This window comes from Tupaia chinensis, unplaced genomic scaffold (assembly GCF_000334495.1).
Source record: "Tupaia chinensis unplaced genomic scaffold, TupChi_1.0 Scaffold000115_1, whole genome shotgun sequence".
Taxonomy (NCBI): domain Eukaryota; kingdom Metazoa; phylum Chordata; class Mammalia; order Scandentia; family Tupaiidae; genus Tupaia; species Tupaia belangeri.
Genome location: NW_006159579.1, coordinates 2,081,576 through 2,101,659, shown reverse-complemented (window position 1 = coordinate 2,101,659; position 20,084 = coordinate 2,081,576). Strand labels below are relative to the sequence as shown.

General features: G+C 40.9%; 1 protein-coding gene and 1 non-coding gene across 3 annotated transcripts in view; both read left to right on the top strand.

Annotated features, from left to right (window-relative positions):
• NCOA6 (nuclear receptor coactivator 6) overlaps positions 1–20,084 on the top strand; it is a 77,644-nt gene that overhangs the window by 7,303 nt on the left and 50,257 nt on the right. For both annotated transcript variants that reach the window (XM_006144036.3, XM_006144035.3), the window contains exons 3-5: positions 5,344–5,466; positions 17,844–17,972; positions 19,891–20,084. In XM_006144036.3, coding sequence (XP_006144098.1) covers positions 5,344–5,466; positions 17,844–17,972; positions 19,891–20,084 — 446 coding nt within the window. The remainder of the gene's footprint in view (positions 1–5,343; positions 5,467–17,843; positions 17,973–19,890) is intronic.
• LOC114007019 (U6 spliceosomal RNA) lies at positions 10,802–10,908 on the top strand. The gene has a single exon (XR_003548681.1). It is a non-coding gene; the product is annotated as a U6 spliceosomal RNA (small nuclear RNA).

The following is a 20,084-nucleotide window of genomic DNA, read 5'->3' as shown; positions in this document are numbered from 1 at the left end:
TCTTGGGCTGGTCCCATGGTCTAGTGATTAAGGGAGCTGGATTCCACATGGCCGACTGCAGTTTGAATCTCATCCCCAGCAGCTTCAGAAACATGTGGGAGGTGTGTGCATTTGTGCATATCCCAAATCCTGACAGGATGGAGAATGGAGAAGGGATTGCAGGATGACCGTACCCCCTTGGAGAATGCTTTCTCCCTTTCTCTCTAGCTAGCCCAACCCCCCCTGTAAAACAAAGAAAGAGTTCTTTAACTTTAAGGCTAGATATGTCTCCGAGGTGATCTCCTTTTCTCTCTTTTTACACGCCTGGGAATTCAGGCAGGTGAAAGTGGTAGCAGCAGCTGTTACTTTTGTGAAATTGGTAATGACGTGACAACTTTTAAGTTATAAGAGCAAGTATTGCCATTATTGTGGTGTTTGCTACAGGCATTGAAGGGTGTGTTGTTCCCTCAACAGCTCATTCTCTATTGAAAAATACTCCCTGTATACCCTACTGTTTTTGAGTTTTGGCCAGGGAATTGAGGATACATCTTTTTTTTTTTTTTTTTTTCCCATAGGGTGAGAGACGGTGCACTCACTGGAGAGACGGTGAGAGAGAAAATTAAAAATCACCTCCGGGGAGATGGCCATGCCACAGTTCTTTCTCCATTCTCCTGGGATTTTGAGCATGCATGCACATGTGTGCATCATGATTTTCAAGCTTCTGAGTCCAGGACTTGAACCACAGTCGGGCATGTGGGAGTCCAGTGCCTTAACCACCACACCCCTGCTGGCCCTAAGGAGACACCTTGAGAGTATTTTGTGACTCTGTAAATTCGTGATCTAAAGTAGGAGTCTGAAGACTTTTTTGATATAACACCAGGAATAAATATTTTTGGCTTCGTAGGCCATAGATCTCTTTCACAAATACTCAGCTCTGCTGTTATAGGGCACAAACAGACACTGGCAATATGTAAACGAATGTGGCTATGTTCCAATAACAGCTTATTTAAGTAAGCAGCAATAGGCTAGACTGGGCCCACTGGACAGTTTGCAGATTTTTTCATTGGCAAGTTTGGGAACCAGTAGTATCCCCTACATGTGTTTCTTTGATACCAGTTAGCAAGTAGGGGAATTATATCTGTATAATGTGGAAATTGTGTTTATTCATATGCAATTTTCCTAGGCAAGGGGAGCTGGGATAGTGAGAGTAGAATCATAAACAAACAAAAAAGCCTTTTAGCTCAGCTGCTACCTAAGTGGGAGTCCTTTTAGTTCCATTTTAAGAAAATGAAGAATGAGATCTTACATTTAGGTATTTTCCCAGACAGGCATCCAGCTTTGCCTTTTTAATTTTCATTATTATTGGTTTTTTTTTGGGGGGGGGGAGATTTTCACTGTAGGGCGCGTGCGCTCGCCAGACAGAGAGAGACATAGAGACAGAAAGCGAGAAATCACCCCCCAGGGGGGATGGTCACGCCGCAATCCCTTCTCCTCCATTCTCCTCTCGGGATCTTGGGCACGCACGCACACGCGCCCGGCGTGAGTTTTAAGCCACCGGGTCCGGGATACAAACCACAGTCGACTACGTGGGAGTCCAGCGACATAGCCATTACGCCAACTGCTGGTTCCCTATTACTGTTTTTTAATTGCCAGATTGCCAGAGAAGTTGGGAGGGAATGAGAGAACCCCACAATGGGACATGATCACGTTACATTGTCTTCTTTCATTTCTCCATCCCATTAGGATCTTGCCGTACATGCACAAAACATGTTTTTCACACTTCCAGGACTGGGATTTGAACCGTGGTCAGCCATGTGAGATCTGGCCCCAGTGCACAGCACTTAACCACTATACCACAGACCAGACCAGCCCTACCATTTTAATGGCAGCCCCACTGGCTCAGGGCTCCACTGCATCTGCATTATCTCAATACTTGTTTTTAGGTATTTTTATCTCTACTGATTATTGTTTTTATTAGACCTTTGGTTACAAAGTCTCGTAGGTTTTTTTTTTTTTTGAAGAGGTTTTTTTTCGCTATAGGACGCGTGCACTCGCCACGAGCGAGACATAGAGACAGAAAGCAAGAAATCACCCCCCAGGGGGATGGTCACGCTGCAATCCCTTCTCCTCCATTCTCCTCTCGGGATCTTGGGCATGCACGCACACACGCCCGGCGTGAGTTTTAAGCCACTGGGTCCGGGACGTGAACCGTGGTCAACTACGTGGGAGTCCAGTGACATAGCTATTATGCTAACTGCTGGTTCCTAAAGTCTCATAGGTTTTGAGTTTGCCCCAACCCTGATTTTCCTATAAAACCTTTTATTGTCAGTATGAGATTTTATAGATTATGAGGTTTCCAGGAATGCATTTGTCACACAGAAAAATGCCAATAGGCCAGCCTCATGGCCTACAGGTATAGGAGCCTGATCCCACATGGCCAGATTCACTTTGAGTCCCAGCCCCAGCTGCTTGTGGGTCATGCCTCATGTGTATGTGCACCCAGGGATCTCTGCAGGATGAATTGAGGAGAAAGTCCCTGCCCCTCTAACAGGAACTTTCTGTTGCTCTCTCTTTCTCTGTGGTGAGTGCACTCTGGTAACTAGAAAAAAAGGAAAAATGCTTGCAATCGTTTGTAAGGTTATGATAAGATGACTGTGGTTTACTAAATAAGTAGTGATCACCTGCCATGTACCAGGCACTATTCTGTATTTAAGTGTTAGGGTGACCATATAATTTATTATCTAAGTGAGGACAGTGTTGAAAAGGAAAGGGGACACTATTAATAATTATGCTGGAACATCAGATATAAAAGAACTAGGACAGATTTATGATGGGGGAGGCAGATAAGAAAACAGTGAATGAAGTGATCACATGAGATGCTCTGAAGAAATAACAAGATGTTCTGATAAGGATGATCTAACCATGGATAAGATGGTTGGAGGAGGCCTTTATGGGCATGTGACACTTAAGATTATGTGAACATTAATATGTGAAGTGTGCAGAGAACTGTTTTAGGCCGAGAGAACTACATGTGCAAAAAGCCTTGAAGTAAAAAGCAGTTTTGTATGCCTAAGAAACTAAAACATAATACTGGGACTGAATCTTTGTTAGGAGAAAAATAGCAGGAGGGGAGATTAGAGAGGTAGGCCAGGACTGGACTGGGCTGCCCCGTATGGTACCAGAAGTCATATGTGGCTATTACATACTGAAAATCTGGCTGGTCCAAACTGACATATACAGGAAGTATAAAATACATGTTGGGTTTTCAAAACATAGTATCCCCCCAAAAGGATGTAAAATATCTCCATTATTTTTATAATAATTATATGTTGAAATAATAATACACTAGATGTATTGGGTTACATAAAATATAATTGATTTCACCTGTTTCTTATTACTTTTTTACTGTGGCTACTATACAATTTAAATCACATGTGTGTCTCATATTTCTTTGGACTAGCACTGTGGTAGATAGATCATTTGAGGCCTTGTATATGCTTTAAGGAATTAGCTTCTATTTCAGAAACAGTGGGAATCAATGGAGCAGTTTTAAGCAGAGGAGTAACATGATCTGATCCTTGTTTAAGAACAATGTTCTTTCTGCTTAGAATGTCTTAGTAAGTTTGGTATATTAATAATTCTTTCCAGTTGGTGAAACTCCTCAAGACCTGTATACTCTTTCTGTTTTATTCTTCATTCCTGTAGGCAAGTTAGAGCATTTGTAACCCATAGAAACTGTACCTTATTAGCAGGATATTTGTTCCCTATAACCACCCAACATCCCTCACTAAAATACACATATAAAGATGACCTAGACTGGTGACAGGGCAGAAGGAGTTGTCATGCCTTCATTTGTTTCTTTATCACCTGGTACTATAAACTAGGACTCTACTGAAGGACTTGGGTGAGTGCAGCTTTTCAACTTCTCAGGCTGGCCACATGGTGGTGCTGTCTTTCATAGTAACAAGTGCCAAAATTTGGGGTTGAATACAAGAAGCATTCTGAAACTTATCTTAGAAACCTATTTATCTTGTACTAAGTAAGATTTAAGTTGCCTTTAAGTTTAAAATCTACTTAAGTGGAACAGTTCTTTTCTTAAAATATTTTTGGCCAGAGGATACATGTACTTGCCAGAGAGAAAGAGAGAGAGCACTCTCCCCCCACCCCCCCCCAAAAAAGGCATGGTCATGCTACAAATACTTCTCCATTTCTCCCTCCTTTTGGGATTTTGGGCATGCACACACATGCAGCCAGCATGATTTTGAAGCTACTAGGTTCAGGACTCGAAACATGCAGTCGGCCACATGGAATCCAGCCACTTAAACCCTGTACCACCAGCTGGCCCTGAAACAGTTCTAATGACATTAGTTATGAGGCTATTATAAAGCTCAAATGGTTGACTTTTGTAAGTTATGAAAACACTATACAAATGTTGATCTTTTTATCAGGTGTCTTAGAGAAAGATTAGTAGTGACCTGTCTTCTCTTCATTATATGAATTTCTCTGCTGGAAATCTGTTTACATTACAGTTATTAAAAGGAAATTAGCCAGGCCAGCAGGTGGTGTGGTGGATAAGGGCACTGGATTCCCACATGGCCAAACATGGTTCAAGTCCCGGACCTGGTGGCTTGCTTTCTCACTTTCCCTTTCTCTCTCGTAAACAAACAAACAAACAAACAAACAAAAAAACCTAACAATAACAAATGGAAATAAATAAATCTTTTTTTAAAAAAGGAAATTAGCATTTTCCACACCATCATATATTCTTTAACATTGAACTTATTTATATCTTTATGTTCTGGTTATAAATTCCCAAAAAGATATCTAGAATTTTGAGAGTTTCTGAAAATGTTTTCTTCCTTCACACACAAACCCACATACACATACATACACAACTCATAGTTGAAATGGATATTGAGTTCCAGGTTCTCAATTGGTACCTATTATTAATGAATACCCTTATCCCCTGTTGTGAGAATTGGTTATGATTCCCTGTGCTTCACCTAAGTACACCTCAGATGGGTTAAAGAAAGAACAACATAATGTCAGACCAGTGTGTTTCTTTTAATATTTATTTCCATTTGTTGTTGTTATTATTACTATTAATTTGACTAGAGAGAGAGAGAAAGGGAAAGTGAGAAAGCAAGCCACCAGGTCCAGGATTCAAACCACAGTCAGCCATGTGGGAGTCCATCACCTTAACCACCATGCCACCTGCTGGCCTCCAACCCAGTCCTTTTCTGATGGTAAACATCATAATTCTTTGAAAACACCAAAAACTAAAGCTCTGTGTACTTCTCATTATGCAAAAATTTTATCTTATTCTGATGATTTTCTTTTTTATAACTTGACTCTCATTTTCAGGGGAAGGTGCTATCAACCTGGCTTTGGCTCAGAACCGAAGCCAAGATGTGAGAATGAATGGACCTATGGGAGCTGGAAATTCCGTTAGAATGGAGGCAGGATTTCCCATGGCAGGTGGTCCAGGTGAGACCTCCCACTCAATTGCATGGTATTTTACTAATTTCCTCTTTTGGCTTTATTTGGCTGATGTATAATCATATGAGTTCTGCAAGATAAACAGGGGCTCATGGCATGCTCACATCTTTGTTTACTGAATTAGGAAGATAGATGTGAGTCACTTTCAGGAGGCTAGGGTCACTAAGCATGAAGCATAGAGGCTTTGCAGTCTTTTGCTCTCCTGTTTAAAGGTTGATGAACACTAAGCCATGCAGCAAACATTTACTAAGTTCCTGTTTTATGATTGAACCTATATGCTGAGTGTTGAAAACAGAAATGAATAAAACGTTTTCTACTCTTAGGATGTTTATAGTATAGTGGAGAATGTAGCTGTGTTTATAGTAGAGTAGGGAATGTAGCATTACAATTTTCACTTTATCTGAGGCTGAGAATCTGTGAACTGAGAGTTCTCATGTGCTTATGTGGAGAGTGTGTGTGTCAGGAAAGTCATGATGCATTTTTGCATAGAAAAAATATATCATGAGTTTTCTAACAACCCAGTATATGAATATGTGTTTTTATGTATTTCAAATGTGACAGTTGTAAATTGCTTTCTTTTCTTATAATCTTCAGATTTCTTCTTCAGAAATTGAACTCAATCTTCTGTGAATTAAAGAATGTTAAAATTGGGAACCAGCAGTTAGCGTAATGGCTATGTCGCTGGACTCTCACATAGTCGACCGCGGTTCACGTCCCAGACCCGGTGGCTTAAAACTCACACCAGGCGCGTGTGCGTGCATGCCCAAGATCCCGAGAGGAGAATGGAGGAGAAGGGATTGCGGCGTGACCATCCCCCCAGGGGGTGATTTCTCGCTTTCTGTCTCTATGTCTCTCTCTGTCTGTCTGGCGAGTGCACACGCCCTATGGTGAAAATCTCTCAAAAAAAAAAAAAAGAATATTAAAATTGAGTTGGCTCTGATATAAAGCTGAGGAAGCCATGGTACCCACAGAAAAGCAGTTTTGCCCAGGGCCAAGTAGCAGTATGCAAATACCACAGTCTCCTAACTCCCAGTTCAGTGCTCTTTTCACTGCATACTTTCAAACTGTTTCAGCTGCAGGACCATTTATTCAAATAAAATAGAAAAACACATCTTCTGGGACCAGCAGTTAGCATAATGGCTATGTCACTGAACTCCCATGTAGCTGACCGCGGTTTGAATACTGGACCCAGTGGCTTGAACTCACGCCGGACGTGTGTGCACGCGTGCCCAGGATCCTGAGAGAAGAATGGAGGAGAAGGGACTGCGGCGTGGCCATTCCCCCCTGGGGGGTGATTTCTCGCTTTCTATCTCTCTGTCTCTGTCTTTCTGGCAAGCACACACGCCCTATAGCAAAAACCTCCACAAAAAATAAAGAAAGAAAGAAAGAAGAACACATCTTCTGTGGTTGAAGCAGAGTAAGAGCCTGACTGTACCTAATCTTCCCCTCCCTCCCTGTCACAGTAGCTCTGGAGGAAATGTTACAGGATAGAGGAGCTCAATTTATAAACTGGAACCGAACTAGTGGAAGACTTGGCAGTAGAAATGGAACTAGGTTTTTATCCTGGCATTGACATTTACTGGTTACTTCAAGTTAGTTATGGTACCTTCTCAAGCAACAATTTCTTTACCTATAAAATGGGATAATAATGGCTACAGTCATCTAATCTCATGCTCAAAAGTAGATGAACTCTGAGCCATGCAGCAAAATGTTTTCTGAGTTCCTGTTGTATACAAAAGTTCATGGAAAAAGCTTATTATGAAAAAATTGAGTGGATATCAAAGTTTTTTGTGCCAAAATAAACTTCTACTTCAATTCCATTTTTCTTTTTTTTTTTTTTTTTTTTTTTTTTTTTGGAGAGGTGTTTTTGCTATACGGCACATGCGTTTGCCAGAAAGATAGAGACAGAAAGCAAAAAATCACCACCCAGGGGGATGGCCAAACCGTAATCCCTTCTCCTTAATTCTTCTCTTGGGATCTTGGGCACGCATGCACACGCGCCCGGCATGAGTTTAAGCCACCAGGTTCAGGACTTAAACTGCGCTTGACTACATGGGAGTCCAGCGACATAGCCATTATGCCAACTGCTGGTCCCTCAATTCCATTTTTCTATGAACTTTTTGAATATACATGTGACAGGAACTCAGAAAATGTTTGATGTGTGCTATCCCTTCATATCTCACCTTTATTGTTAGGCTGTTGCAGAATACACATAGTAGATGTAAATACCCAGCTTCTGGTACCTAGTACATAGGTGAGTATTTGGTATTAAGGTTATAGGTGACACTGTTGCCACTATTAGAAGAACCAGGACCTGAAGCAGAGTGGGAAGAACCTAATCAAATTATATATAATTAGTGAAAGAATGACTAGAGAGGCCATCAGGTAGTATGGAGGTTACGGTGATTGAATCTTCCATGGCCAACTGCTCAGTTCAAGTTCCTGACCCAGTGGCTTAAAAAACACAGCAGGCGCACATGTGCACTTGTCCACAATCCCAAGAGGAGAATGGAGGAGAACGGAATGCTCCATTGCCATCCGCCCCGGGGGTGGGGGGTGGGGTGGGGCGTGTAATTTCTTACTTTCCTTCTTTTTCTCTCTCTCACCAGTGAGCATACATTTCCTAGAGCAAACTAAAAGAATAAACAGACCGGGGATGTGCATCAGAAAATCCCGGTTCTAGTCCCTGGCCAAAGGACGTAATATTTACTGGCCTAGTTGCCTATGAGCATCTTTAATTATGTCCTGGAAACAATGCTACAGATTCCTTCCAAGCTTAAAATGTTAAGACTCAGGACCAGCAGATGGTGTAATGGTTATGTTGCTGGACTCCTACATAGTTCACCACAGTTTGTGTCCCAGACCCAGCAGCTTAAAACTCACACAAGGCACACGTGCATGCATGCCCAAGTTCCTGCGAGGAGAATGGAGAAGGGATTGTGCTATGGCCATCCCCCCTTGAGGGGTGATTTCTTGCTTTCTGTCTTTCCCTGTCTCTCTGGTGAGCACACAGACTCTATAGCAAAAATCTCTCTTAAAAAAAAAAAGTTAAGACTCATTAAATCTTTACCAACATACTAACTGTAAGCTCTCTTAGCTAGTAGCTGGAAAATAGAAGCATATTTGCTAATTATCTCTAGGATGTGACTATAAATTATAATGCTGTAGTTTGTTATCAACTAAGGAATCTTAGAGCTTTAGGTTAAAATCAGGTTTGATTGGCACTTAATGAAGGACACTGTGATAATATATGCAGTTCAAAGTTTTGGAAATAATTAGTAATGATCTGTAGTTGAAATAACATTTTAACTCCCAAGTGTTTTTCTTTACTGCCAAGCATATTTTAGAATTGCTTTTTGCTATTATCTTTTGGGACTTAAAGATACAAACACACTTTAATATTTGGTTAACTAACCAGAGGAATTTTTCTGAGGAAAGCAATCTAAATCTCCTCTAAAACAATAATAAATGACTTTGGGACTGTATATCTAGAATAGCTTGTTTTGTCTATGATTCTTAGCACTACTTTCTTCTCAGTATTAACAACAAAAAGAGCAGATAAGCAAAAGTTTTTTGCGACTTTTTTCCATAGCCTTATTGAGTCCTAGGGTTTATGCAAATACCATAGTAGTCATTTAACCAGGCTTCCCCTCTCAACACTATTAGTATTTTGGGCCAATAATTCTTTGCTATGGTGGAGGCTGCCATGTGCATTGTGGAATGTTTAGTAGCATCCCTGGTTTCTACCTACCAGATGCCAATAGTACCACTATCCCTTCCTGCAGTTGTGCCAACTGAAAATGTTTCCAGACATTGCCAGGTGTCTTCTGGGAGACAAAATTGCCTCTAGGTGAGAACATGGGTCTAGTTCAAATTTGCACTTAGTACTAGAATCCATGTTACCATATTACTACTGAGCATGTAGTCAGCATGTGCTTGAAATTTTCTGGAAATAGGACACTCAATATAAACCAAGAAAAATATAGTCTCTTTTTTAGTTTTGCTATAGGGTACATGCACTCGCCAGAGAGAGAGAGAGAGAGAGAGAGAGAGGGATTGTGAGAAATCACCTTTCAGGGGGATAGCCTTGCAACAATCCCTTCTTCTCCACTCTCCTCTGGGGATTTTAGGTACACATGCACATGTACCCTGTGTGTTTTTTAAGCCACCAGGTCTGGGACTGGAACCACACAGTTGGCCATGTGGGATCCAGCTACTTTAACCACCATGCCACCTGCTGGCCTGAAAACTTGTTATCTTATGAGAACGTTCTCAACAGTCTTTTAACTACCATCTTTGAAAGACAAAGTGAGATTCCTCAGAAATAAATTAGTTTCAACAGAAAAACGTTTACCTGACTGTCCAATCTTAACTATAAACCAAAAATACTGGATAGACTATAACGTATATTAGGTTGTTGGAAAAGTCATGACATATTTTTCTATGCAAAAATGTGTCAAGACTTTTCCAACAACTCTATAGACCCAGCCCCACAGCTTAGTGGTTAAAGGTGCTGGATCCCATTTGGCTGACTGCTGTCGTAATCCCAGCCTCAGTGTCTGAGAAACATATCAGATGAGTATACATACATGCATACCTGGAATACCCACAGGATGAAGAAATGGAAGAGAGAGGATTAACCAGTCTCTCTGTTTCTGCCTCCTCCCCTCTCTCTGGCAAATGCACGTACCTTCTGGCAAATATAAAAAAGTAAATAAAAAGAAAATATAACATTTAATACATAGCTGAGCTTGTTAGAAAGCAAGGTAACGCCTAGGGCAAAAAAAAAGAAATCAAAGATGAAAACTTTTTTTTTTTGAAGAGGTTTTTGCTATAGGGCGCATGTGCTCGCCAGAGAGACAGAGAGACAGAAAGCGAGAAATCACCCCCCAGGGGGGATAGCCACACCACAATCCCTTCTCCTCCATTCTCCTCTTGGAATCTTGGGCACGCACGCACACGCGCCCAGCGTGAGTTTTAAGCCACCAGGTCCGGGACCTGAACCTCAGTTGACTATATGGGAGTCCAGCGACATAGCCATTACGCTAATTGCTGGTCCCCAAAGATGAAAACTTAAACAGCAGTAAATAGAAATGAGATTTGGCAAAGGTCAAGGGAGAGAGAGAAGTAAAGTGAGAAAGCAAGCCACCAGATCCATGACTCGAACAATGGTCAACCATATTAGAGTCCAGCACCTTAATCACCATGCCACCTGCTGGCTCAGGGGGATTTGAATTTTAATGGCCAGGAAGGGATAAAAGATGAAGCCTTGCCTTGGGAACACATAAAAATGAAAGTTAGAATTCAGAATCCCCCGAGAAGCACGCTCACTTCAGCAGCACATATACTAAAATTGGAACGATACAGAGAAGATTAGCATCGCCTCTGTGCAAGGATGACACGCAAATTCGTGAAGCGTTCCATATTTTTATTGTCTGAACTTATTATCAAATTTTATATCCCCCTGCAAAGTCTTCAGTTTGTGTATTTAAGACTGTAGGTTGCTACAGTTTTACAGCATCTAAATTAAAACTATTCAGTATCCCATAAGTATGGTTAAAAAACAAAAATTACAGTTTATTAACCTGCTTTAATCCCAACATAGACTTTTTTTTTTTGGCATCTGAAAGCTGGTTCCACAATATGATGTACCTTCCTTTCTGCATCCACCATTGCAGAAAGGACAAGTCTTTATGCTGTGGAAGATCTGAGCTTTGATACCAGTTTGTCAGACTGGATGGGACACAGCAGATGGCCTAAAGAAGTCCCCTCATTTTACAGAGGAGTTTACACTAGTTATGTGGATCTTTGGCTTCATCACAGCATTCCTGTAGATAAGGGGTAATTCTTAACCCAGTCTATTGCCAGGTCTCCTGGGATGAAACACAATCCTGAATTAGGGTGGTCATCTAGCTTTTTTTTTTTTTTTGGAGAGGTTTTTGCTATAGGGCGCGTGCGCTCGCCAGACAGACAGAGAGAGACAGAGAGACAGAAAGCGAGAAATCACCCCCCAGGGGGGATGGTCACGCCGCAATCCCTTCTCCTCCATTCTCCTCTCGGGATCTTGGGCACACACGCACACGCGCCCGGCGTGAGATTTAAGCCACCGGGTCCGGGACACGAACCGCGGTCGACTACGTGGGAGTCCAGCAACATAGCCATTACGCTAACTGCTGGTTCCCTCATCTAGCTTTTTATATCCAAAAAAACCACACTTCCTATTCAGAAACATTTCAAGTTAAAAATAAGAAGTGGGAAGGGAAAAAGACACCTACTTTTTAGTTCATTGCTCTGTTAGGGGTCACCTGACCTGAGGAGGCAGTATGGGCCCCAGAAACTATTACAGGTTGCTTTTTCTTCCTCCTGGGCAACTGTTCTTAGAAAGGTAAAATCAGTCGTTGTGTAAATATAATGTATAGAAAAACCTAGTCAATGTGTTTTGACTGATAGTATTTAAGTATTATCTAAAACAAAAACCATTAAATCTTTTTTCTTAAAAAAAAAATAAATAAAAAGAATCCTCCAAGAAGCCAGAATTTCCAGTGAATGGTAAATTAGAAAAATGTCACTCTCTGACATTGGAAAACTTGTGTCTTGGTATGCGCTCTGGTTCAGGGATGGAGGGGTGGTGGTTGTGGAATTGTCTTCTTTACCTTCTTGCATGTTGTACATTTAATATGTTAGTGAAGTGGCCTAAGAATAGCCAAGATAAGCGATTAAGTGTTCTGGACTGTGATAACTGTTGAAGCTGTGGAGGAGCACATTCTCAACCCTGTGCCACTGCAGACCTTTCATAGTTAAAGTTAAAGCCATACTTTCATACTGTAAAGGAACTTGTGTTGTGTGTGTGTGTGTGTGTGTGTGTGTGTATGTGTGTGTTTAAGAATTATTTATTTAATTTTGTTTATTTATTCACTTATTTATTTATTTTATTTTTTTAAAGAATTATTTAACTTTATTTACTTATTTTTAATTTGACCAGTGAGGGACAGAGCGAGAAAGAGAGGAAATGAGAAAGCAAGCTGCCACGTCTCGGAGTTGAACCACAGTCAGCCATGTGGGAGTCCAGCGCCCTTAACCACCATGCCACCTGCTGGCCCCCTATTTATTCATTTATTTTCATTTGACCAGAGAAAGACAGTCACCCAGAAAGAAAAAAGTGAGAAAGCAAGCCACCAGGTCCAGTACTCAAACTGTCGTCGGCCCTGTGGGAGTGTCCAGCACCTTAACCACCATGCTACTTGCTGGCCCAAGGAGCTTGTATTCTAAATGTATTAAATGTAGGATTAGACTCCCTCCAGAATTTTAGTGAATAGGAATATCAGGGTGTTCAAAATTATGAAGACCATATGAAGAAAACTGACAAAAAGTAAAGAGGTATTCGAGGCTGAAAAATAGAAATTTTAAAATCATCAGAGTAATTAACTTATACATCAAATTAAAATTAGCTTAATTTAAGGGTGTATTTGAAGAAATGACTTAGAATACTGCAAAGAAAAATCCAGATGGAAATGTGAAAGAAGTCAAGAAACAGAAAGGCTACAGTGAGAAGGTTTAACATATGTTTGAAAAGATTTCTAGAAGACAGATTGAAGAATGGTGGCAGAGAATGGCTGGGATTTTTTCAGAACTGAAGAAAGACAGGAACCCTCTAATTCAGAAGGCCAGTAATCCTGAGCACTACAAATAAAAAATTCACATGTAGACATAATCTTATAAAACAACAGAATATAAAAAACAAAGAGAATATAAAAGTAACCTAAAGAGGGGCCAGCAGGGTAGCATGGTAAATAAAGCACTGGACTCTCACATGGCTGATCATGGTTCAAGTCCTGGACCTGGGGGCTTGGTTTCTCACTCTCTCTCTCTCTCTAGTCAAATTTAAAAAGAAAAAGAATAAATAAAATTAAGGAAATATTTCCTTTTTTTTGGTAAGTAACCTAAAAGAAAAGACTAGTTATTTACAAAGGAAAGTCTATCAGTGCTACAGCTGACTTCTTTTTTTTTTTTTTTTTTTTTTTTTTTTTGGAGAGTGTTTTGCTATAGGATGCTCACGCTTGCCAGAAAAACAGAGACAGAGAGACAGAAAACGAGAAATCATCCCCTGGGGGGATGGCCACGCTGCAGTCCCTTCTCCTCCATTCTCCTCTCGGGATCTTGGGCACGCACGCACACACGCCCGGCGTGAGTTTAAGCCACCGTGTCTGGGATTCGAACTGCAGTCGACTACATGGGAGTCCAGCTACATAGCCATTACGCCAACAGGTGGTCCCGAGTTATAATTATATTTTTAATCAGAGAAAACAGACATTAAGATAAAAACATTACTAATGTATAAGGAAAACATTCACCAGGAAATTAAGCTTTTCGGGGGGGGGGGCGTGGGGGGAGAGGTTTTTCTTGCTATTTCTTGCTATAGGACACGTGCACTTAACAGAAAGAGAGAGATAGAAAGCAAGAATTATCCCCCGGGGGGATGGCCACACCACAATCCCCTCTCCTCCATTTTCCTCTTGAGATCTTGGCACACACGCACACACGCACACACGCACACACGCCCAGTGTGAGTTTAAGCCACCAGGTCCAGGACTCAAACCACATTCATCTACATGGGAGTCCAGCAACATAGCTATTACGCCAACTGCTGGTCCCAGGAAATTAAGCTTTTATATACTTATTATTCCTGCCTCAAAATATATTAGAATTACGTGGAGATAGCAAATTTTAAGGGAGACTTTAACACCTCTGTTAGTAATTGATGGTTAAAGCTTATAAAATTAGTGATGACAGCACTTGAATAACATAATCAAAACAGTTTTATATAATAGACATATATAGAAGTCAAGCAGTAACAAAAATTGACCATGAATGACTCCAAAAGCAAGTTTCTCTAACCACCAAATATTGATACCACACAAATCCTGTTCTCTGGCCACAGTTAAGTCAGTAGCAAAAAAACAATAATAAAAACCTAACCAAAATATTCCATGTTTATGAAGTTTAGAAATGCATCTTAAATACCTAATGATTTCAAAAAGCAATCATCGGGACCAGCCGATGGTATAATGGTTATATCGCTGGACTCCCACATAGTTGACCACGGTTTGAATCCTGGACCCTGCGGTTTAAAACTCAAGCCAGGTTCATGTGCATGTGTGCCCAAAAGCCCAAGAGGAGAATGGAGGAGAAGGAATTGCAGTGTGGCCATCCCCCTGGGAGGTGATTTCTCACTTTCTGTCTCTCTGGCAAGCACATGTGCCCTATACCAAAAAGCTCTGTAATGGAAAGAATTGAGAAAAAGAAGTAGTAAGTTAGGAAGGAAATAATAAAGAACAGAGTATGAATGGAAAGAGATGATAAAACAGAGCACCCATAAACCAAAGGTGTTTCTTTGAAACTAAAGAGATGAACTGGTAAAACTACTAGAGTAAGAGAAAGCATAAACAATGCAAAGAAGGAAAAGAGTGCACGCTTTTTTTTGTGTGTATGATAGAATCATGTGCTCACTGTGAGTGCTGGGGAGAATGAGTGAGAAAGCAAGAGAGCACCCGTACAGGGGAATGACCCTGCAACAAGCCCTTCTCCATTCTCCTCTTGGGTTTTTGGGCATCCACCTAGCATGTTTTTATAGCCCACTCATACTACCCTCACTACTATGCAACTGGCTGGCCCAAAGTACATACTTTTAAAGGGTGAATTTTATCATACATGAGTTATATCTCAGCTTCTTTTATTAAAAAATATTTAATTTTGCTTATTATTATTTTGTTTGCTATAGTACATATACATTCACCAGAGAGACAGACAGACAGAGAACAAGAAGGAAAGTGAGAAAGCAAGTCACCAGGTCTGGGACTCAAACCATGGTCAGCCATGTGGAAGTCCAGCATTTTAACCACCATGCCACCTGCCAGCCCCTCAGCTTCTTTTTAGTTTTTTTTTTTTTTTTTTTTTTGGAGTTTTTCACTGTAGGGGGCGGCGGCCGTTGTTTTGTTTTGTTTGCTATAGGGCACGTGCACTCACCAGAAAGATGGAGAGAGACAGAAAGCGAGAAATGCGAGAAATCACCCCCCAGGGGGGATGGTCACGCCGCAATCCCTTCTCCTCCATTCTCCTCTCGGGATCTTGGGCACGCACGCACACGCGTCTCGTCAGCTTCTTTTTAAAGAATAGGAAAAAAGGATATCGCATGAATACCTTTATGCTAATAAATTTTAAAGCTTTAGCAAAATAATAACCAAACTAACTTAGTGAAACATAGAAAATTTGAAAAATCTGTAAAGACTTAAGAAATTTAAATACTTTTTTTTCCCCATAGGGCATGTACACTCACTGGAGAAAGAGAGAGAGACAGTGAGATTTTTCACACACACACACACACACACACCCCGGGACAATGGCCACACCTCAGTCCTTTCTCCCCCATTTTCTGGGATTTTGGACACGTGCACACACAAACTTGGCATGATTTTCAAGCTGTGATTTTCAGCCATGTGGGAGTCCAGCACCTTGACCACTACACTACCTGCTGGCCTTATAATTAAAATAATTAAAATCTGTTTTCCTATGAATCAATTTATATCATGCACAGACCCAGATGCTTTTATAGATAAATTTCGTTAAACACCTAAAAAAAAGATAAACTTTTTTAAAAGAATTATTTTACTTACGTTTTTAATTTGCTGTAGGACTTGTATTCTCACCAGAAAGAGACAGAGAGAAAGGGAAAGTGAAATATCACCCACTGCAGGAGATGACCATGCCGCAGTCCCTTCTCCATTCTCTTGAGGTTTTGGGCACACACTCACATGCCCAGGACAATTTTCAAGCCACCAGGTCCAAGATTCAAACCATAGTCAGTCATGTGGGAATTCAGTGCCTTAACCTCCACACACTATATCCTGACCCCAGAACCTAACACACACTCTTAGTTCACGAGAGGTCATGACAAATGACATGATACTACAAAATTATAAGTCTAAAAAGTTAGAAAAAATAAAACCTTAGTATTCATCAACAGAATGGATATATGGTATTGTAGAGTGGAGCACTTATAACAGTCTAGAAGGATGAATTTCAAAAAATAACATTAAGGGTGGTGTCATGATGGTTAAAGATCGCTGGACTCCCACATGGCCGACTGCAGTTTGAGTCCTGGACCTGGCAGCTTGCTTTCTCACTTTCTTTCCTCTTGCTCTCTGGTCAAATTAAAAAATAATAATAATAAATTGAATTAAATAAATAATTTTAAAAATAACATTTGAGTAAAGAGGGAATTAAAAGATTATGTTTTTAAAAATAACATTTGAGTAAAGAGGGAATGAGAAGATTAAGAATAGTATGATGTCATTTATTTATTTATTTATTTATTTATTTATTTAGGTAACCAGTGTCATAGTTAAGAAAGCTGGATCCCACATGGCCTGTTTCATGGTTTGAATTCAGACCTGGAAGCTTGAAAAACATACTGGACACATGTGCATATGTACCCAAAATCCTGGAAGGAGAATGAAAGAGAAGGGATTATGGCATGACCATCCCAATTGGAAGCGCTTTCTCTTCTTTCTCTCTCTTTCTGTCACTTTTTGGGGAGTACACACACCCTATCGCTAATTTAAAAATATATGACATATGTATATATCTATTATAAAACAGATATAAATATATAATTTTTATGTAGCATTGGGTTGTTGGAAAAGTCATGACACATTTTTGTATGGAAAAAAATACATCATGATTTTTCTGATAAGCGAATATATGTGTGTGTGTATATACATTTTTTTCTTTTTTTTTTTTTTCCTAGAGAGTACATGTGCTCACCAGAGAGGGAGAGGGAGAGAGAGCGAGAGAACACTCTATGATGGGGCTTGGTCATGCAACAATCCTTTCTCCATTTCCCCACCCTGTCAGGATTTGGGGCACACATGCATATGCACCCAATGTGTTTTTCAAGCCCTAGCACTGAGACTTGAACCATGTAGTTAGCCATATGGGATCTGACTCCCTTACCTACTAGGGAAGGGGGCTGACCCTGTATAGTGCCACTTACACAACAATTAAAAGTATACAAAATTCTGTGCAGTTTTATGTACATATTCAGAAAAGGTAAATAAATATGCAACTGTTAACCCCAGTTGTAATAAGAGGGAAGAAATGGAATGGGATTAGGAAGGAGGGCAGAGCTTCTTCTGTACCCACATATATAATATATCTGAAGAACACAGGGCAAATATTTTTTAGATTTAAAGAAGATACGTGATGGGTGTTAAAATTTTCCATACCTTTCATATTCTTGAAATAACTCATTAAAAACAAAAATATGCTAATTCCAGTACTTTATTCTAGGGATTTGTTTTGTTTTCTAGGATTAATAAGGATGTCCACCCCTGCCACTGTTATGATACCCCAGGGTGGAAACGTGTCATCTTCTATGATGGCACCAGGTCCCAATCCAGAGCTGCAACCCAGGACTCCTCGCCCTGCTTCTCAATCAGGTAAAAACTTCCAATCTTTCAGGATTGAAGAGGCTAGAGTTTCCTGTATAGATCATTACAAAATTCAGCTTTGATGCTGAATTCCTAACTGTCCAATTCCAATGCTACTTTTTGCAAAATCTGCCCTGATTTCTTCAAGCTAATGTGATCGTTTCCTTCTCAGAATTTCTCATTATTCTCCTATCAGTTATCCCCCAACATTGCTAAAATGTACTTTTGCCTATTTAGTCCTACAAGATATTCCCTGACAGAGAAGTCTATAGTCAAGTAAATTTGGTATATGCATCATAGTTTACCTTCCCTCTTCAAAGTTCAGAATTAACATATAGGCCCAGTTGCTATGGTACAGTGGTAACATAAGTACTGTACAAGGCTGAAAACCACACACTAGACCACAAGTTCAGATTCACAGGTCAGCCTGAGAACATACCTGGTGCATACTGGTGCCCAGGATCCTGAGATGCTAGAAGGCTGGGCAAAGAGATCATGGCATGATCACACCCTGTCAAGAGTGCTCCCACTCCCATGAACATGCACTGTCAGGGAAAGAAAAAAAATACTATATTGGAGGCACTGAAAGTCCTGTGGTGAAGAAACCTGGTCAAGGTTGTTATGTCGATCGTTTCCCAAACCTAATTGACTTTTTTTTTTTCCTCTTAAGAGTGCATGCACTGGGACCAGCAGTTAGCATAATGGCTATGTCGCTGGACTCCCATGTAGTTGACTGCGATTCGAGTCCCGGACCCAGTGGCTTAAACTCACGCTGGGCGCGTGTGTGTGCGTGCCCAAGATCCCGAGAGGGGAATGGAGGAGAAGGGATTGCAGCGTGGCCATCCCCCCGGAGGGTGATTTCTCATTTTCTGTCTCTCTGTCTCTCCCTGTCTTTCTGGCAAGCGAACGCGCCCTGTAGAAAAAAAACCTTTACCAAAAAAAAAAGGAGTGCATGCACTGGGAGCCAGTAGGTGGCATGGTGGTTAAGGGCGCGGTACACACACATGGCTGACTACGGTTCAAGTTCCAGACCTAGCGGCTTGCTTTCTCACTTTTTCTCATGCTCTCTCTCTCTCCTCTATCCCTCTATGGTCAAATTAAAAAATAAATAAAGTTAAATAATTCATTAAAAATAAAAAGAGTGCATGTACTTGCCAGAGAAAGACAGAGAGGGAGATAGTAAGTACCCCCCAGTGACATTTTCATGCTACAGCTCCTTCTCTTTCATTTCTCCATCCTGTCAGGATTTGGGGACAATACACACACACATACCCAGCATTTTTTAAGCCATGGGCCTGGGATTCAAACCACGTAGTTGGCCACGTGGGATCCAACTCTCTTAACCAACAGGCCATAGGGCCAGTTCTGTTTTGGTTTTCTATATAACTGTTTAAATACTTCCTCAGAATGTTATTTGAAAGGTAGAGCTCTCTATGTTTTATATTGGGCTCTTCTGTCCACTTTTCTATTATAAGCTGATTTTAAGGCAGAATACATCTTTTTGTCATCTTGGTATGTTGCTTTGTATATATTGTAAAAGGTACTCAACGAACATTTTGTTGAATGGTACAAGCAGATTTCACTCTACACAATTATGAAAGACACTGCAGTAGGATCTAGGTTGCAGTAGGTTATTATTATTACTTTTCTTAATTAGCTGTAGGGCCCATGTGCTTGTTGGAGAGAGATGGGGGGGTAGAGGTGGAGTGAGAAAGCACAATCTAGGGGGATGCCCACCATAATCTCTTTTTCATTGTCCTCCCAGGATTTAGGGCACAGAAGCACATGTGTGGCATGTTTCTTAAGCTGCTGGACCTAGAACTCGAACCACACATTTGGCTCTATGGGATCTAACAGCCTTTACCATCACACCACTGGCTGGTGTGCAGTAGATTAATTATTACTTTGTTGACTGTCTTTTAAACAGATGCAATGGATCCACTCCTCTCTGGGCTCCATGTACAGCAGCAAAGTCATCCCTCAGGATCTTTAGCTCCTCCACACCACCCAATGCCGCCTGTCCCTGTAAACAGACAAATGAACCCAGCTAATTTTCCCCAGCTGCAGCAGCAGCAACAACAACAACAACAGCAGCAGCAGCAGCCGCAGCAAAAGCCGCAG